At 39.6% G+C, this 17712-nt stretch overlaps 1 protein-coding gene across 1 annotated transcript in view; it reads right to left on the bottom strand.

The window, feature by feature from the left end:
• The window catches only part of LOC126106895 (sortilin-related receptor-like), a 193742-nt gene extending 180224 nt beyond the window's left edge, over positions 1-13518 (bottom strand). The window contains exon 1 of the mRNA XM_049913310.1: positions 13208-13518. Coding sequence (XP_049769267.1) covers positions 13208-13459 — 252 coding nt within the window. The 5' untranslated portion in view covers positions 13460-13518. The remainder of the gene's footprint in view (positions 1-13207) is intronic.
• Positions 13519-17712: the final 4194 nt, after the last annotated feature.

Genomic DNA, 17712 nt, shown 5'->3' on the forward strand with positions numbered 1-17712 from the left:
TCCCATCAAGGAATTTTTGACCTCAAAAGGCATTCCCATTGTTCCATAACCTGACCTGAGTCCTTGTGACTTTTTCCTTTTCCCAAAATTGGAAAAAGTCTTAAAATGGTGTCTACTTGGGACTCTGGAAAACATTCAACAGAATACAACTGACATGTTAATGGCCCTACCAGTTGAAGCCTATCAGCACTGGTACCAAGTCTGGGAACAATGACACTGCCAATGTATAGCCGCCGAAGGAGACTACTTTCAAGGGGACAATATTCTTGTCTAAATAAATAAATAAAGCTTTGGCAAATAAAAAAAATCAGTCTCATTACACTTCTCAAACACCTTGTATGTGGATGCAGCCTGAATTTCTCCCACAGTAGAGTGATGAAACTGAGCCAACAAAAATTTTACTGCACTCTTCTCTTTATTGCGATGTCATTGTTTTCATTAGACTTTCAGTAGCTCTCCTGTAAGCAATTTCAGTGTTTTTGGTGTGTACGTACATTCTGTCAAAGTTATTAACATTTAACAAACAAAGGAAAGTCAGAATGAAATAACAATGCTATTATAGAAAGGACAGATTGCTACTGTACAGAGGAACTTTGGGTCACTGACAGTCACAATGAATAGACTGCTACACATCTAAGCTCTTGGCCAGAAGGTCTTCCTCCAAAGTAAAACACACACACACACACACACACACACACACACACACACACACACACACACACACACACCTTTTCACAATATTGTTATCAACATTTGCATGTGAAACAGTAGTAACAAAAGCTATAAAATACTAAAATTACATTTGACACACTACCTGAGAGCATCTGATGTCAGCTACAAAACCATTATATTTGTTGCAGTACAGAACAATGAATGCTGGTAAAGCAAAGTGACTGAACTTTGCTTTGCTGAACTGAACAATGCACAGAGAATTGGTTGAATTTGTTGTGCATTAACAATTTATGTAGTGTAGTCAAATTAATGCAATGTACAGTGCCTCTGGGTTACATTAGCCATCACTGGCGAATGCTCTGCCAGGAAAGTTATTTTTTTATATTATTTATACCACTGTGTACATTATCCTGTGTAGTCACCATTCCAAGTAAATATTGTGTCTTCTTTGAATAAATTGGTAATGGCTGGCTACCTTAATATCCTGATGGATCATAACCTTTGTTTCCCTTTTATTTATAGGCATCCTTGTGTTTAATTCTTCCTTAGTCCTCCAAGATAATTTTTCTGGGGGCACAATGCAATAGTTCACAACCAAATCCCTATGCCAGAAAGTATGCCATTACATTTATTTGTGGTTATGAATTTTCTCTTAATTGAATTGGTAGCAGCAAATTACTTCAATTGGTGAATGCTTTTTACACCAAACTGGTACATAGTTACCAACCCCTACTATTTTGGAACTGGTTAGTCTCATATGGGGTTAACCAGCTATAGTCTGTCACACTGTAAAGTGATAATTTGGCAATAATCCACCAATCTTATAGCAGTCACTGCAAGGCATAATGTGCCACACACATCACTCGACATTCAGTTCCCAACTACCGCATTCTCTACTGATGGTCAGTGGGACCCTCATCTCCCAGATATGCCTGACTGATCAGCCTAATGCTGCTTCGGGACTGGCGGTATGGTGTCCAGGCACTCTTTTTGTTGTGCCTATCTGTGATTCAACATCTCCACTATATGGTGTGTATCTTTTTCATTTATCATTATCCCCTCCTAGATAGTCCATTGTTTGATTCTGAGGAAATTAGTTTTCTATCTTATTCTGATCTTGCATAATTTGAAGTTCATCAGCAACTGACTTAACCTCCACGAGTATCACTAAAGGGTAAGTGTGCAGAAAAGCAAGGATCAGAAATCCAAATTTTTGAAACATGATAAAATGCTTGAGCTTTCAGCCATATCAAGTGGTTAAGAACCCACTAGAGAGCTCGTGACAATTCTATCAGTTTACATCACTGTGAAAATGTACATTCATCTGTTTTTAAAGATGGGCGTCATATCCCAATTTACACAATATTCATACAGCTCACATTTGCTAAACCATTGCTTTCCTTATTTTAGCATCATTACCTCAAGAGAGAATTTCATAAAACACATGCAATATTATCTAGCATTCTGGTATACTCAGTCAGTTATCTACACATGCAGTAGATCACAACTGTGACCTCTCACTATGAAGTGCACCAAGTCAGTATTTGTAAAACATGTAGGACCAAGTTTCTATTAGCTCCTCTGTGGAGTCACGGCATTTTAGCTGTTAGTCAAGACAGATCCAAAGCACTCAGTTTAGCATATGAACATTTCATATGATGAGTCTCGATCTCAAACTGTTCAAATTAGGAGGAGTACAATTGTTTAGAGCAAACAGTGGCTAGCAGATCTGAGTTGAGGCCTTTAACACACAGTGGATGACCAGAGCAAGACTCTGGCTCTGGCAGTTGTGCAGGCAGATGGCACCAGAGTCTCCAGTCTTGAACAAAGCCCACTTAGTGCATGACATTTTTCCAAAAAGACATCATTTATTGCGATAAAAATTTCAATGACTACAGTATTATTATTATCCTGAAACTTCCTGGTAGATTAAAATTAGGGACGCGTATGATTTCACCCCCCATGAACCATGGACCTTGCCGTTGGTGGGGAGGCTTACGTGCCTCAGCGATACAGATGGCCGTACCGTAGGTGCAACCACAACGGAGGGGTATCTGTTGAGAGGCCAGACAAACATGTGGTTCCTGAAGAGGGGCAGCAGCCTTTTCAGTAGTTGCAGGGGCAACAGTCTGGATGATTGAATGATCTGGCCTTGTAACATTAACCAAAACGGCCTTGCTGTGCTGGTACTGCGAACGGCTGAAAGCAAGGGGAAACTACAGCCGTAATTTTTCCCGAGGACATGCAGCTTTACTGTATGATTAAATGATGATTGCGTCCTCTTGGATAAAATATTCCGGAGGTAAAATAGTCCCCCATTCGGATCTCCGGGCGGGGACTACTCAAGAGGACGTCGTTATCAGGAGAAAGAAAACTGGCGTTCTACGGATCGGAGCGTGGAATGTCAGATCCCTTAATCGGGCAGGTAGGTTAGAAAATTTAGAAAGGGAAATGGATAGGTTAAAGTTAGATATAGTCGGAATTAGTGAAGTTCGGTGGCAGGAGGAACAAGACTTTTGGTCAGGTGATTACAGGGTTATAAATACAAAATCAAATAGGGGTAATGCAGGAGTAGGTTCAATAATGAATAAAAAAATAGGAGTGCGGGTTAGCTACTACTAACAGCATAGTGAACGCATTATTGTGGCCAAGATAGACACAAAGCCCATGCCTACTACAGTAGTACAAGTTTATATGCCAACTAGCTCTGCAGATGATGAAGAAATTGATGAAATGTATGACGAGATAAAAGAAATTATTCAGGTAGTGAAGGGAGACGAAAATTTAATAGTCATGGGTGACTGGAATTCGTCAGTAGGAGAAGGGAGAGAAGGAAACATAGGTGAATATGGATTGGGGGGAAGAAATGAAAGAGGAAGCCGCCTTGTAGAATTTTGCACAGAGCATAACTTAATCATAGCTAACACTTGGTTCAAGAATCATAAAAGAAGGTTGTATACATGGAAGAAGCCTGGAGATACTAAAAGGTATCAGATAGATTATCTAATGGTAAGACAGAGATTTAGAAACCAGGTTTTAAATTGTAAGACATTTCCAGGGGCAGATGTGGATTCTGACCACAATCTATTGGTTATGAACTGCAGATTGAAACTGAAGAAACTGCAAAAAGCTGGGAATTTAAGGAGATGGGACCTGGATAAACTGAAATAACCAGAGGTTGTACAGAGTTTGAGGGAGAGCATAAGGGAACAATTGACAGGAATGGGGGAAAGAAATACAGTAGAAGAAGAATGGGTAGCTCTGAGAGATGAAGTAGTGAAGTCAGCAGACGATCAAGTAGGTAAAAAGACGAGGGCTAATAGAAATCTTTGGGTAACAGAAGAAATATTGAATTTAATTGATGAAAGGAGAAAATATAAAAATGCAGTAAATGAAGCAGACAAAAAGGAATACAAACGTCTCAAAAATGAGATCGACAGGAAGTGCAAAATGGCTAAGCAGGCATGGCTAGAGGACAAATGTAAGGATGTGGAGGCTTATCTCACTAGGGGTAAGATAGATACAGCCTACAGGAAAATTATAAAGAGACCTTTGGAGAGAAGAGATCCACTTGTACGAATATCAAGAGCTCAGATGGCAACCCAGTTCTAACCAAAGAAGGGAAGGCAGAAAGGTGGAAGGAGTATATAGAGGGTTTATACAAGGGCGATGTACTCGAGGACAATATTATGGAAATGGAAGAGGATGTAGATGAAGACGAAATGGGAGATAAGATACTGCGTGAAGAGTTTGATAGAGCACTGAAAGACCTGAGTCGACACAAGGCCCCGGGAGTAGACAATATTCCATTAGAACTACTGATGGTCTTGGGAGAGCCAGTCATGACAAAACTCTACCATCTGGTGAGGAAGATGTATGAGACAGGCGAAATACCCTCAGACTTCAAGAAGAATATAATAATTCCAATCCCAAAGAAAGCAGGTGTTAACAGATGTGAAAATTACCGAACTATCAGTTTAATAAGTCACAGCTGCAAAATACTAACGCGAATTCTTTATAGACGAATGGAAAAACTGGTAGAAGCGGACCTCGGGAAAGATCAGTTTGGATTCCATAGAAATGTTGGAACACGTGAGGCAATACTAACCTTACGACTTATCTTAGAAGAAAGATTAAGAAAAGGCAAACCTACGTTTCTAGCGTTTGTAGACTTAGAGAAAGCTTTTGACAATGTTAACTGGAATACTCTCTTTCAAATTCTGAAGGTGGCAGGGGTAAAATACAGGGAGCGAAAGGCTATTTACAATTTGTACAGAAACCAGATGGCAGTTATAAGAGTCGAGGGGCATGAAAGGGAAGCTGTGGTTGGGAAAGGAGTGAGACAGGGTTGCAGCCTCTCCCCGATGTTATTCAATCTGTATATTGAGCAAGCAGTAAAGGAAACAAAAGAAAAATTCGGAGTAGGTATTAACTGAGAACTGAGAACCAACTGAGCTATCCAAGCATGACTCGCATCCCGTCCTCATGGCTTTCCTGGCCAGAAATTTTCAAATCAATGCACACACTGCTGCAGAGTGAAGATTTAACTGTGGAAACATGCCCCGCAGTGTCTCTAATCCACGTCTCCACAATATCCTTTCTTCCAGAAGGACTAGTTTTGCAGTTTCACAGGAGAGCTTCTGTGAAGTTTGGAAAATAGAAGACAGGGTACTGGCAGAAGTAAAGCTGTGAGGACAGAGCGAGTCTCGCTTGGGTAGCTCATTCGGTAGAGCACTTGCCTGCAAAAGGTAAATGTCTCAAGTTCAAGTGTCGGTCCAGTGTACAGTTTCAATCTGCCAGGCAGTTTCATACCAGTGCACACTCCGTTGCAGAATGAAAATTTCCTTCGGTACTTTTATTCATTCAGTGTTGAGATGGTTTCCACGATTATCTGCAAATCTTTACAAAACTTGCAGCTATGTAGCGCACTGGTGGGTGGTAGGTGACAGTTGAGGTCATTTAAACTTTTGTACTTGTTACATGGCCTCTTCACCCGTTTTGAGTTCATAGATGGAACAACTGAACATAACAGTGACAATTTGGTAACAGTATAGATGGTCACCTGAAAGTTTCTCTCACTCTGATAGTTATGAGTGATCCTCTGGGCTTTGTAAGGCGCCACAATATCATGCACTGGAGACATTGTTAATAGTAGAGAACTTAAGATGGTCGTCGTCAAGCATTATGTTCGAGACTGTGTACAAAGATGCCTGACAGCTCACAGCACTGTTGTCAGGTTTCAACTGCAAAGTACTAACGGCGGCAGGTGAAAACAGTAGCCACATGCAGAGCTATGACAACACTAAGGCGTTGCCATTGAGATTTTCACAAAATTGTGATACGTTACTGGTCGAGGTAAGCTAGCAAAGCTGCTGCATCCAGCCCTCTGCAACTGAAGGCATCAACTTATGCTGACTCAACAATAGTTAATTAGTTATTTACACATTGTGGTGGACTTCTCACTTAGGTGCGGAATGAGCAAGTCTTACAATTATACTGCAATTTCTTACTGAATAACATAGTAACAAATTGTCCATTTACATGACTGTTTTAAGCTTTTTCTTTTAATAGAACAAATTAGACATACATTTATACTTAACTATGTTCAATCTTAACTCTATCAGAAAAAGCAAAGGACTTGGCAAAGCAGCTGAACAGAATGGATCGACTCTTGGAAAGATGTTACACCTATAAAATGAACATCAAGATAATGAAGATAATGGTACGTAGTTGAATTAAATTAGGTGATGCTGAGAGAATTAGATTAGGAAATGAAACAGTGAAATGTAGACGAGTTTTGTTATTTGCACTGCAAAATGACCGACAATAGCCATGGTAGAGAGGATATAAAATGCATACTGGGAACAGAAAGAAAAATATTTCTGAAAAATAGGCATTTATTAATATCTGATATTGACTTAAGTTTTAGGAAGTCTTTCCTGAATGTATTTGTCTGGAATGCAACCTGTACAGAAAAGGGAACACTGAAGGTTAGATGGGCGGATCAAGTAACTAATGAGGAGGGACTGCATCAAATTAGAGGAAAAAATGATAATGGCACAACTTGACTAAAAGAACAGATCAGTTTATTGTTAAAATGGATGTAGATTGCAGTAGTTAATTGTAAATTACAAGCCTTTACAGGATAGATTAATGTGGAGAGTTAAACCAAACCAGTCATCAGACGAAGACCACAACATTTATAAGTTCCACCTTTCTTGCCCTCTTTCTGTCTTAATCACACACACCTTATGTCATTACATACTGAGACATTTTTCTGCTGAGCGACAAGAGTTGTCAAGCAGATATGATTCCAGGTGGTGTTTGAGGCACTCAAATGGCTACCAAGGTATTGTTTTGACACTTCATACAAAGACATTGAAAGTGACAGTAGTCAAAATGTTGAGTTATTTCAATGAACTCACCTGTTGAAACTCAATGAATTTTATATTAGAATAAAATACTGACTAATAAAAATTATTAGCAAATACACAAACAGTTTATTCTTCACCACTCAACCGCAGTGATCCACAGTTCTATTTTAATTCTGAAGTCCCAGGTACATGTGCCCGAGATATCACTCATCCTTCTATCGTTTAGCAAAATACAGCAGCAAGCAATAAATAATATTAAGGCTTGTGCAAAGATCAGGTTTATGGTGAATTATTAAAAATGTGGGACAATGTCCAGAATTTCAACTAAAGTCTTTAACAGAAAATATCTGAGAGACAGAACAGTCATACCTACATATTGGAATAGCACACTCATTCGTCCCACATTAAAAGAAAATTCATCACCTTATGTACATGAACTATAGAAGAAGAAACTGTGTTACTTGATATCATTTCTATAGTGCTGTTGATTTCCCATTCCAAAAGACTTATCCATATAACGATAGAACTAACAGGAAAATGCCAATGTGACTTTTACACTATTCTAGAGTATTCTCTGTTTAGCATTTAGCCTGCAACAAATATTGAGAAGGATACACGGAATTTTATACACGCCCAGGATCAACTGAACCTTCTCACGTTGGATGTTGGCTTCACCCCATAACAAAATAACAATGTAGTGTGTGACACTATGTCTGCAAACAGAGAGAAACCAGAACACAACAACATTTCTTTTTCTTCTAGATTTAATTTTTTTGAATGTAGCCTGTTGTGACAGGATGATCTGTAGTGTTTGTAGTGACTGGGTTAATTTGGAAGGTGATACTTTGGTAGAAAGTTGGTAAAGCAGTATTGAATTCTTCAGTTAATCCAATGTCAAATACCACTTTTAGATAATAATCCAACACACACATGACACCATACACAGACAGAAGCTAAGAAAATCACGAGGATCTGAAATACTCACAAAATCATCATATTAAGTAAAATGAGTATAGAACAGCCTTCTATGGAATAAAGTCATCAATAGAACACACTGAAAATTTTGAAGTTCAAAGCTTACTGAGAATCTCATTTTAGAAGAGAGCAATAGAGAATTTGCTAAAACTGACACCAAAAGAATCCACCTGCAGTGTGTAAACATTAGCAATCTTGCCCATGCACAGACAGTGTAGCATTAGTAAGCAATGTAAAGACAGAAGGAATCTGGGATGGTGCAAAGCTGTTATAAAATTGCTGAGAAAAACAGGACTACAGATGTGTTGTGACCAGATAAAACTACTTTGATCCAGCCATAGATGTGGGTTCTTTAACTGCTTTGGGAGAAGGCTCATCGAACTAGAACCAATGCAATATTGGTTCACAGGGTAACATAAATGAGTACATTAAAAATGTACTAAACTTTGGCACACTTTTCTCCCCACAGGGGTACCAGATAATTTACAACTTTCATTGACTAGCAATGCATCACTTGACACATTGACACACTTACTAACAAATCATTCTCCTGGTGTACAAAATGCAACCTTTGCAAAAGTACATTTTATCAGAAACTTTGAGAACTGTCACTGTCCTACACGATGTCAATAATTGCCATATCTGAGGTTACGAATTGGGCAGAGTGCTCCTGTGCACAACTCTATATTGACCTCTGGTGTGATGCTCTGCTGAGAGAGGAGTTGTGGTCTTCAGGAGTGACTCCCATATGCCGTCATGGATTGCAGCAAGACTTGAGTAAAGTCTGTGGCTTGATCTGCATTGCTACCTTTGGTGTGGCTCTGTGATCTGTGGCCAATACCACAAGATTAATATAAACACAGAATATCTCGTGAAAAGTAAGAAATACCTAACACATTGTCGATATATTACCTACCTGTTTGCATGTTCCACTGATCATATTGCTATGATGTAAAACATGGTCAGTTTGTAAGTCTAACACACTTTGCCAGTGACAAATATGACACCATGATCACCATTTACAATGGTTGTCTACTTCTATGTGCATTGAATGCCATTAGTTTTCTATGTTACTATTAACAACTATTAAATTCTGTACATTACTAAGTAAATAGTTCAGAATTTTTACGACTGAATATTGCATTCTTTTCGGTGTCACACTAAGACCAGGTGATGGATAGTGCATGTCATTTCTCCTTCTAATATTATAGTTATGACTGTTACTGTTTCTGAAGTGGAACAGGAACAGTGTGCTCCACATCCGTATTAATGAGATACAAGATTGGAGGCAGGGTGTCGTCGTGGGTAAATTTTTAATCTGTTTATTGCAGATTGATTTCAGCTATCGTGTAGCTATATTCAGTGTTACATGAATGAAAGAGCAATGATATTCAGACATTAAGATATAAATTAATACTAGATCACAAATACGTCAGTTGGGAAACTGTAAATTTACATATCAATTATATCTAAGTCATGATGACTCATCACAAATTGCACATGGTAGGATGCTGCCATTACAGATCACGGTTAAACTCTGCTTGCTGCATCCATTTCCTTGGTATGTGAAATCAATAGCAACTAGTACCCTCTTTATTACTGTCATTTGTACACTACATTTTTTTAAATATTTAAAAAATAAAATGTAGTAGCTTCACATTAAGTTACAATGGCATCCCTAAATACTAAAATACACTGAGTAATTATGTTAAAACCTGAAGAAAAAATCCACACAGGTGGGAAACTTAAATCCTAATAACATTAGTTTTTGTATAAAAACTAAAATCAGTACAAATATTAAAAATCGAGATATACATTATCGGAACATATCACATGCTGAGTGGATAATTACCTTTTCCAACTTGGTTCACATTTCAAAAAGTAACATATGGTTGCCACATACGAACCAGTGTTACGATCTGAAGGAGGTAGAACATACAAGTAGACATAAAAGCTTATCACTGTTTGTTGTTATGTGGCATGAGGTTTTAAGAGTTCAGTAAATGGAAGTGGAAAACCTCAAAAGATAAACTGAAAGTTTTTTAGTGCCAAACCTGATGAAGATATCAGAGAATATGAGATTACAAAAAAGATTAAGACACCCAGTAACGTAGAATGCTAAAGAAGAGAAGGTTGATCCAGATAATCACATAATAAAAATGTCAAAGGACAGGCTTTCTAACACAGAATTCTATACATAAAGCTGTGAAAACTAGCTGCATCAAACCAGTCTTTGAACTGAAGACAAGAAATACAATGACCATCTGCAATGCTTCACACAACTTTTATAAGGGGATTCACTGCACAAACAAGCAGTAAGGAGTTACATACTTCACCTTACCTCAATGAAGATGAGTGTAAGAGCCCAGGGACATGCTTTGAAATCTTAATTGTGCTGTACTAAGCACTTGCGAGCACTTCTAGATGGTACAAATGTGCACTATCTTAAAAAATCCATCCTAGAGAAGGCAGACATATATTCATAAAAGTGATGTTCATGAAAGCATTTATAATGAAAACAGCCAACTATCCCTTCACACGAGTTCATAAAATACTGAGAGTGTGTGTAGTGTTATGGCCCAGCACACTCATTCATTCAGGAAAAGTAGGGGCTAAGCCCTAGCCAACCATCCAGATTTAAGTTGTCCACAGTTTCTGCAGATCACTTAAAGCAAATCCTAAGATGATTTTATTGGAAAAAGTATATCCAGTTACCACCATTATTCTTATCCAAATAAATGAAAAAAGGTGCAACAGAACATCACAAAAACATTTATGATGATAAATCCCAGCATGGGAAAGCAATGGCTGGACAGAGTTTGTTCTTCCACATTTCTCAGTGTGCACATCAATAGCCATCAAGTTTATGAAGCAGACAACATAATTCATCATGAAACTTCCAGGGAGATTAAAACTGTGTGCCGGACAGATACTTGAACTCAGGACCTTTGCCTTTGGTGGACAAGTGCTCTACCAACTGAACTACGCAAGCATGACTCACAACCTGTCCTCATAGCTTCTATTCTGCCAGTACCTCATCTCCTACCTACTAAACTCTACAGAAGGTCTCCTACGTACCTTGCAGAACTAGCTCTGCTGGAAGAAACAATATTGTGGAGACATGGTTTAGCCACAGCCTAGGGGATGTTTCCAGACATATCCTTTCTTCCAGTAGTGCTAGTTCTGCAAGGTTCAAAGAAGACCTTATGTGGAGTTAGGAAGTTAGGAGACGAGGTATTGACAGAATTGAAGCTGTCAGGATAGGTCATGAGTTGTGCTTGTATAGCTCAGTCAGTAGAGCACTTGCCCGTAAAAGGCAAAGGTCCCAAGTTTGAGTCTCGGTCCAGCACACAGTTTTAATCTCCCAGGAAGTTCCATATAACTGCACACTCTGCTGCAAAGTGAAAATTTAATTCTGAATAACTCATCATAGAAGATAGCCCTTCACCAATTCAAGTCTGGTTTAAGAAAAACTTCTAGGTCACCACTGTTTGTGCTGTTCTTGGCATCTAGTTTGGTTGACACCTGTGAAATGACACACTGTTTCTGTTAAACAGGTATGTAAAAGCTTACAAAAACCCAAATTTTTGCTAGTATATACATGACAGGAACTGATCAAAGACAAAGTTTTAAAATAATAATGGACATGGTTATTTCATCATCACTCAATTATAACACGAAAAAATGAAGGAAAAGAAATAAGGTATTGATACCTAAAAATGCAAGCTCTCACATACCAACCACTGACATGTAGATTGACTGACCAGAACAGAAGATAATATTTAAAAGATTACATGCCATAACTGTCATAGTCTTATAAATATCAGTTGTCAAGTAAATATTAAACTAATAGTGCAAAGAAACAGGTACGTACTTGATGCAATAGAGGAAGTAATACCCTTCTTCCATTCTGCCCTACTACAAAATGTTACAACATTGAACTTAAAATATTTAGGCAACAACAGTACATAGCAAACATGGGGCACTTGGCAGCAAAAAGCAAAGATTATGGATCCCAGTCCGCCAAACCATTTTTATTTGAAGGAAATTTCAAATCAGCACAGACTCCGCTACAGAGTGAAAATTCATTCTGGATTATGTAGCAATGTGATAAAGGCATTAACAAACTAAAGGTTGCTTTTCTTTCATAATGCATATCTTAACTCATTCCACATTAGCAAATGCTTCAATGAATGCAACAAATTAATGGTAATTTTTAATGTCGTCTCATATAGACATTTATGTTCATCATATCCTGTACATACTAGTAGTTCGAGTCACATCAGGCAAGCAATTCTTGGAAACACATTATATGTAAAAAAAAAGAATAAAAATTGTGTCAAATACTTATATTCCCTACTTTTCCAGTGTTTACACAGCAAATGATTCATACAACCCTGTGCTTCACATAGATGTTTGGAGTATTTTTCCTCATATTAAGGAAGGCCAATAAGAGATACTCTTTCCTTCGGATGTGACATGAGTTATTGTGCTTCCTAGGTTGCGGAATCCCTACTTATTACGCTATTAGTATGACGACAGAACAAATTTTGCCAACGACCCAAGTACTCTGTCGTACCGGTTGTCCTGCCAAATTGTAGCCACATTATAATATTGTGATGTGTCTATTACTTTTTTATGCTGCCAGTGGGATGTTCCATGACAAGACGCTTTGGCGAGTGTTCATCAATCACACACAAAGTAAAGCGATAATCAGTGTGAGAAGTCAGTACTGACGTGAGTCATGTAAAATGTGACTAGAGATGTCAAATATTTTTCCAACGTATGTACCGAGGTCTAACAACAAACAGCAAAATCTTATTTCGGAAAAAAACACTTGTCCACCTACAGCGATAATCACCTGTCTACAATTAACGAATGACGTTTGCATCAAGTCCTTGCGCGACCTGCCATCGTTTTCCGGAATATCTGTAATATTTGCTTACTTTGACAACATTACATTGTTTTACTGTTATGAGGCTGAACGGAATGAGAAACATTATTCAAGCCACCGTACACAGGCGATCTTCTACTACATTTATTGATCATTTACTGCGAAAACTGGTGACGCATCAATTTGAAAACACCGCGCTTATTGCGCATAACCTTCGCTGGGATATCGACCAGTTGGTTCTTTGTCCAGGGGCCGATGCGTATGGGCGTTAGCGGTGTTCTAGTTTCCTTACCTTCGTCATATTGTACTTCGGCAGATCTGTCGACCTCTTCTTGCGTGCTCCGATATCCATATCCGGCGAATCGGCGACGCTGTCAAAGTCCTGGTGGGCATTGAAAACAACTGTCCTCTTGTGGAGCCGGGAATCCTCCTGGTTTACGTGCAACGTTTTGGGACGTGTTTCCACGCTTGCGTGCGATTCTCGGACGATCAGAGCTACGAACATGAGTAGCAAAAGCGGCGCTAACCTCTTGCGTCGCGCCATCTTTTAACTCGCGCTTAGCACAGGCACAACACAAACACCATCTGCAACAGCTGCACACTGACTGCCGCACTTTGCACCAGGGCTGACTGGACTGGACTGGTAAGCCGCCTCACGTGACAGCTGGCGGCGCATGCGCAATGGGCAACTGTGCTTTCGAGCTAGTCTATCATGGAACGCTCGAGATTATCGTATAAATGATGACTCAGATGCTGTGTAGCCTGCAGATTTCCCGACTGCCAGAAGTGATATCCAGGCAGCCTGGCGAACAAAGAGGTGTCTTCTGGGCTTGAGTGCGTCTTCTGATAAGAGCATAAGTCAACCAATTAAAAAACAACTGACATAAACTACGTCTTCTTGTGTCTATATCCATATTCTGCAAAGCACTGTGAATTGTATGGTGGAATATACTTCCCATTTTATTACATTGAACAGTTTATTGCCGTACCATTATCGCATACAGGAAGAATATCCGGTAAAATACCTCTGTGTGTGCTTCTGTTCTTGTTGCTGTCACTTAACGGAGAGAACGTAGGGTAGCGCAGTATGTAATTCCATTCTTCACATAATATTGGTTCTTGCAACTTTGTTCAAATGGTTCAAATGGCTCTGAGCACTATAGGTCTTCTGAGGTCATCAGTCCCCTAGAACTTAGAACTACTTAAACCTAACTAACATAAGGACATCACACACATCCATGCCCGAGGCAGGATTCGAACCTGCGACCGCGCGGTTGCAGACTGTAGCGCCTAGAACCGCTCGGTCACCCAGGCCGGCCAACTTTGTTACATAGTACCCTTTTGCTGGATAGTTGGCATCTGTTTTTAAGCTTATGCCACTTCGGGCTTTACAGCATTTGGGAGACAGTGCCCAGCACGTGAAACAAACTCGTCGCCATATATGCTGCCCTCCTTTGTACACGTTCACTGGGATGAGTTGCAGAAGTGTTTTGTAAGGAGACTCCTTTGCAGACACACTGTATTTTCCCAGTATCCTTCCAATGAGCAAAAGTCTACCACCTGCTTTACCTACGATTGAGCCTATGTGATAATGCTGTTATACAGCCCCACAAATTGTTACACGTAGATATCTGTACGAAATGTCTGATTCCAGTTGTGACTCATTGATAGCGTGGTCATAAATTCATGGGTGTCCAAAAGGGAGTGAAAATACAAGTGTTCCTCCCTTTGTAATCTGGAGAACAGGCTAAAATCCTTCATTACATGATTCTCATATCCTTCCGGAAGTGACTGTCTTACGATGCCGCTAAATCGCAGGTTTGACAATTTTAGCCGACCAGAGTGAGATGTACACGCTGTTAGTATTGGCTCCGTAAGTTTGTTTATTTGAGTTGTCACACTGTTCACGGAAAATTACGTTTCTTTCGGCACAACCGCGTTCTTGCGTCGACCTAGGCTCAAAGCAAATGCAAATATTTCTAGAATAATGAATCTATTTTTTATTTTATTTTGTCGTGTTTCCGTACCCGTTGTTTGTGGGTACAGATCAGGGAATGTCGGAGAAATGCGGACAAGGAGATATGCGGACAGCGGAGTTTGCCGGAGACTTTGTCGGCTACTGACTGTTTTCACAATGGTACGCAACTTAAAACAAGTCATTGTTTCTGCCATAACCTGTATAAACATAAAGGGATATAAGTCTTAAATATATACAGATTTCGATTTTGTTGAGCACGTAACTAAGTATTGCTACAACTTGATGCCCTTATTCCTTTATAATTTCGTGAAACTGACATGCATTTCGCAGAATAATTACTGCATAAACACCATGTGCTGTTCAACGTCGAAGCAGTTTTCTGCAGTCGCCGTGTGGAATATTGCTGGGATTGAATTAGACAAACCAAAGCTGTGTTTCATTATTTAAAACGAAAGCAATCTCTCGGATAATAATTTATTAGCAATATTCCGAGTGTTAAATATAAGTATTACTGTAAGGACTTATCTACCTAAGAATGTCGTATTAAAATAATGTTAAAAAATTCTAAGGAAGGAGATTTTTGTTTTGTTTTAAACGTGCAGTGCAGACATTCATGGATGCACATATTGTTATTTCATGCTTCTCTGAGGCCAAACAATGCTTTCTGTTGTTAATGTGTCAGAAAACATGGACTATTACTTGAACACTTTGCCTCTTTCGTGTTAAATACCACCTTGTCTTTTTTGGCAGCAATTTCGTGGTGGAAATGACTCTCTCGACTTACCTAACACGGCTGATAAAGAGTACAGTTTCAGAGAACGTCTGTGAGGAAATGGAAATGAGCGTATGGTACCGTTGGCCGGGAGGCCCCTATGAACAATCATAAATACAGTGAAACAGAGATGAAATGTAGACAACCATAAAAACAATTGTTATGGACATGGAAAAATACGAAAATTAAACTTTAAAAAATGGTTAAAGGATAGACCACTTCACTTTCAGTGCAACGGTAGATAAGGCTTGAAAATGAGCTAGCTGGTTCGAAACTAGTCTCCAAACATATGAACTGCAAATTTGACCTAGGTTGCTGCTCCTGTATCAACAAAATGTTGAAACTAAAAAAAATGCTGGTACTGTTTCTTTAGTGTAATTAATCATTTTAACCAAGTAAACTGCGAAGACTCAATAGCTTTCGTAGCTTTTTAATACATTACTTGTCAGTAGACGTCATTCCAGTTTCTGAATGTGAGCAATGCCTTTCAAGCAGGACCTAATATCGTTAGTCTCTTTATGATTTTTCACAGTTCTCTCAATCCTGTCGTCACTATTTATTTTGTACTGCCACCCTTCAGCAGCATTTGTTGTTCGGTGGCTTTTTCTGTAGCAATTGCAGATTGCGTTGGGAATATCCTTATTCTATAGCCAGGTATCCACAGAGCAGAGAAAAAGTTAGATCGAGTCCTTCGTTTTCAGGAGGTTGCGCATGAATCTCAATCCAAACATTAATTGCGTCCTTCTGTTTTACAAATACCAGCGCTGCAATCATGCTGGGGTGTGGTCTAAAATCTTCGTCCTGATGTGACTAGCCTGTTCTTTTTTTTTAAATTATTGTATTTCTTTTTTAGCTTTAGGTTACAAGGACCATACGACCAACAACGGTTCCAAAGTAGCATAAACACAAAAGAGCAGAAGAACACAAAATGACGAAGCTAGCATCTAAGCACACTTTTAAAGTAAGATAAAAGCGCAGTTAGACTAGCACCAACGGGACGACAGCAGTGATGATGATGAGATTGGTAGCGCTATACAGCAACATATGACAAACATACATATACGCGTACAGAAAAGACAAAACATGAAAGAGCAAAGACACTACAACAATAGCTGAAGAACAGAACGGCAAATTACATCATACAACGATGTGAGAATTATAGCACGCAGATAGATGTACTTAAAATAAATGAAAAACCCAAAAAGCCTCGTCTGTTAGACCGAGATCTTGAAGTTTTCTCTATAAACTCTTCTATATACGGAAATACACTGAAGAGCCAAAGAAACTGGTACACCTGCCTACTACCATGCAGGGCCCCCGCGAGCACGCAGAAATGCCGCAACACGACGTGGCATGGACAGGACTAACATCTGAAGTAGTGCTGGAGAGATCTGACTCCATGAACCGTGCAGAGCTGTCCATAAATCCGTAAGATTACGAGCGGCTGGTGATCTCTTCTAAACAGCACGTTGCACGTTGCAAGGCATCCCAGACAGGCCCAATAATGTTAATGTCTGGTGAGTCTGGTGGCCATCGGAAGTGTTTAAACTCAGAAGAGTGTTCCTGGAGCCACTCTGTAGCAATACTGGACGTGTGGGGGTGTCACATTGTCCTGCTGGCATTGCCCAAGACCATCGGGATGCACAATGGATATGAATGGATGCAGGCGATCAGGAAGGATGCTCACATATTTGTCACCTGTCAAGAGTTTTATCTAGACGTATGAGGGGTCCTTTATCACCCCAACTGCACACGCCCCACATCATTACAGAGCTTCAACCAGCTGGAACAGTACCCTGCTGACATGCAGGATCCACGGATTCATGAGGTTGTCTCCATACACATACACGTCCATCCGCTCGATACAATCTGAGACGAGACTCGTCCGACCGGGTAACATTAGTCATTAACAGTCCAATGTCAGTGTTGACACGCCCAGGCAAGGCGTCGTGCAGTCATCAAGGATACACGAGTGGGACTTCGGCTCCGAAAGCCCATATCGATGATGTTCCCTTGAATGGTTTGCATGCTGTGCCTTGTTGATGCT

The sequence above is a fragment of the Schistocerca cancellata genome, chromosome 10 (genome assembly GCF_023864275.1).
Source record: "Schistocerca cancellata isolate TAMUIC-IGC-003103 chromosome 10, iqSchCanc2.1, whole genome shotgun sequence".
Taxonomy (NCBI): domain Eukaryota; kingdom Metazoa; phylum Arthropoda; class Insecta; order Orthoptera; family Acrididae; genus Schistocerca; species Schistocerca cancellata.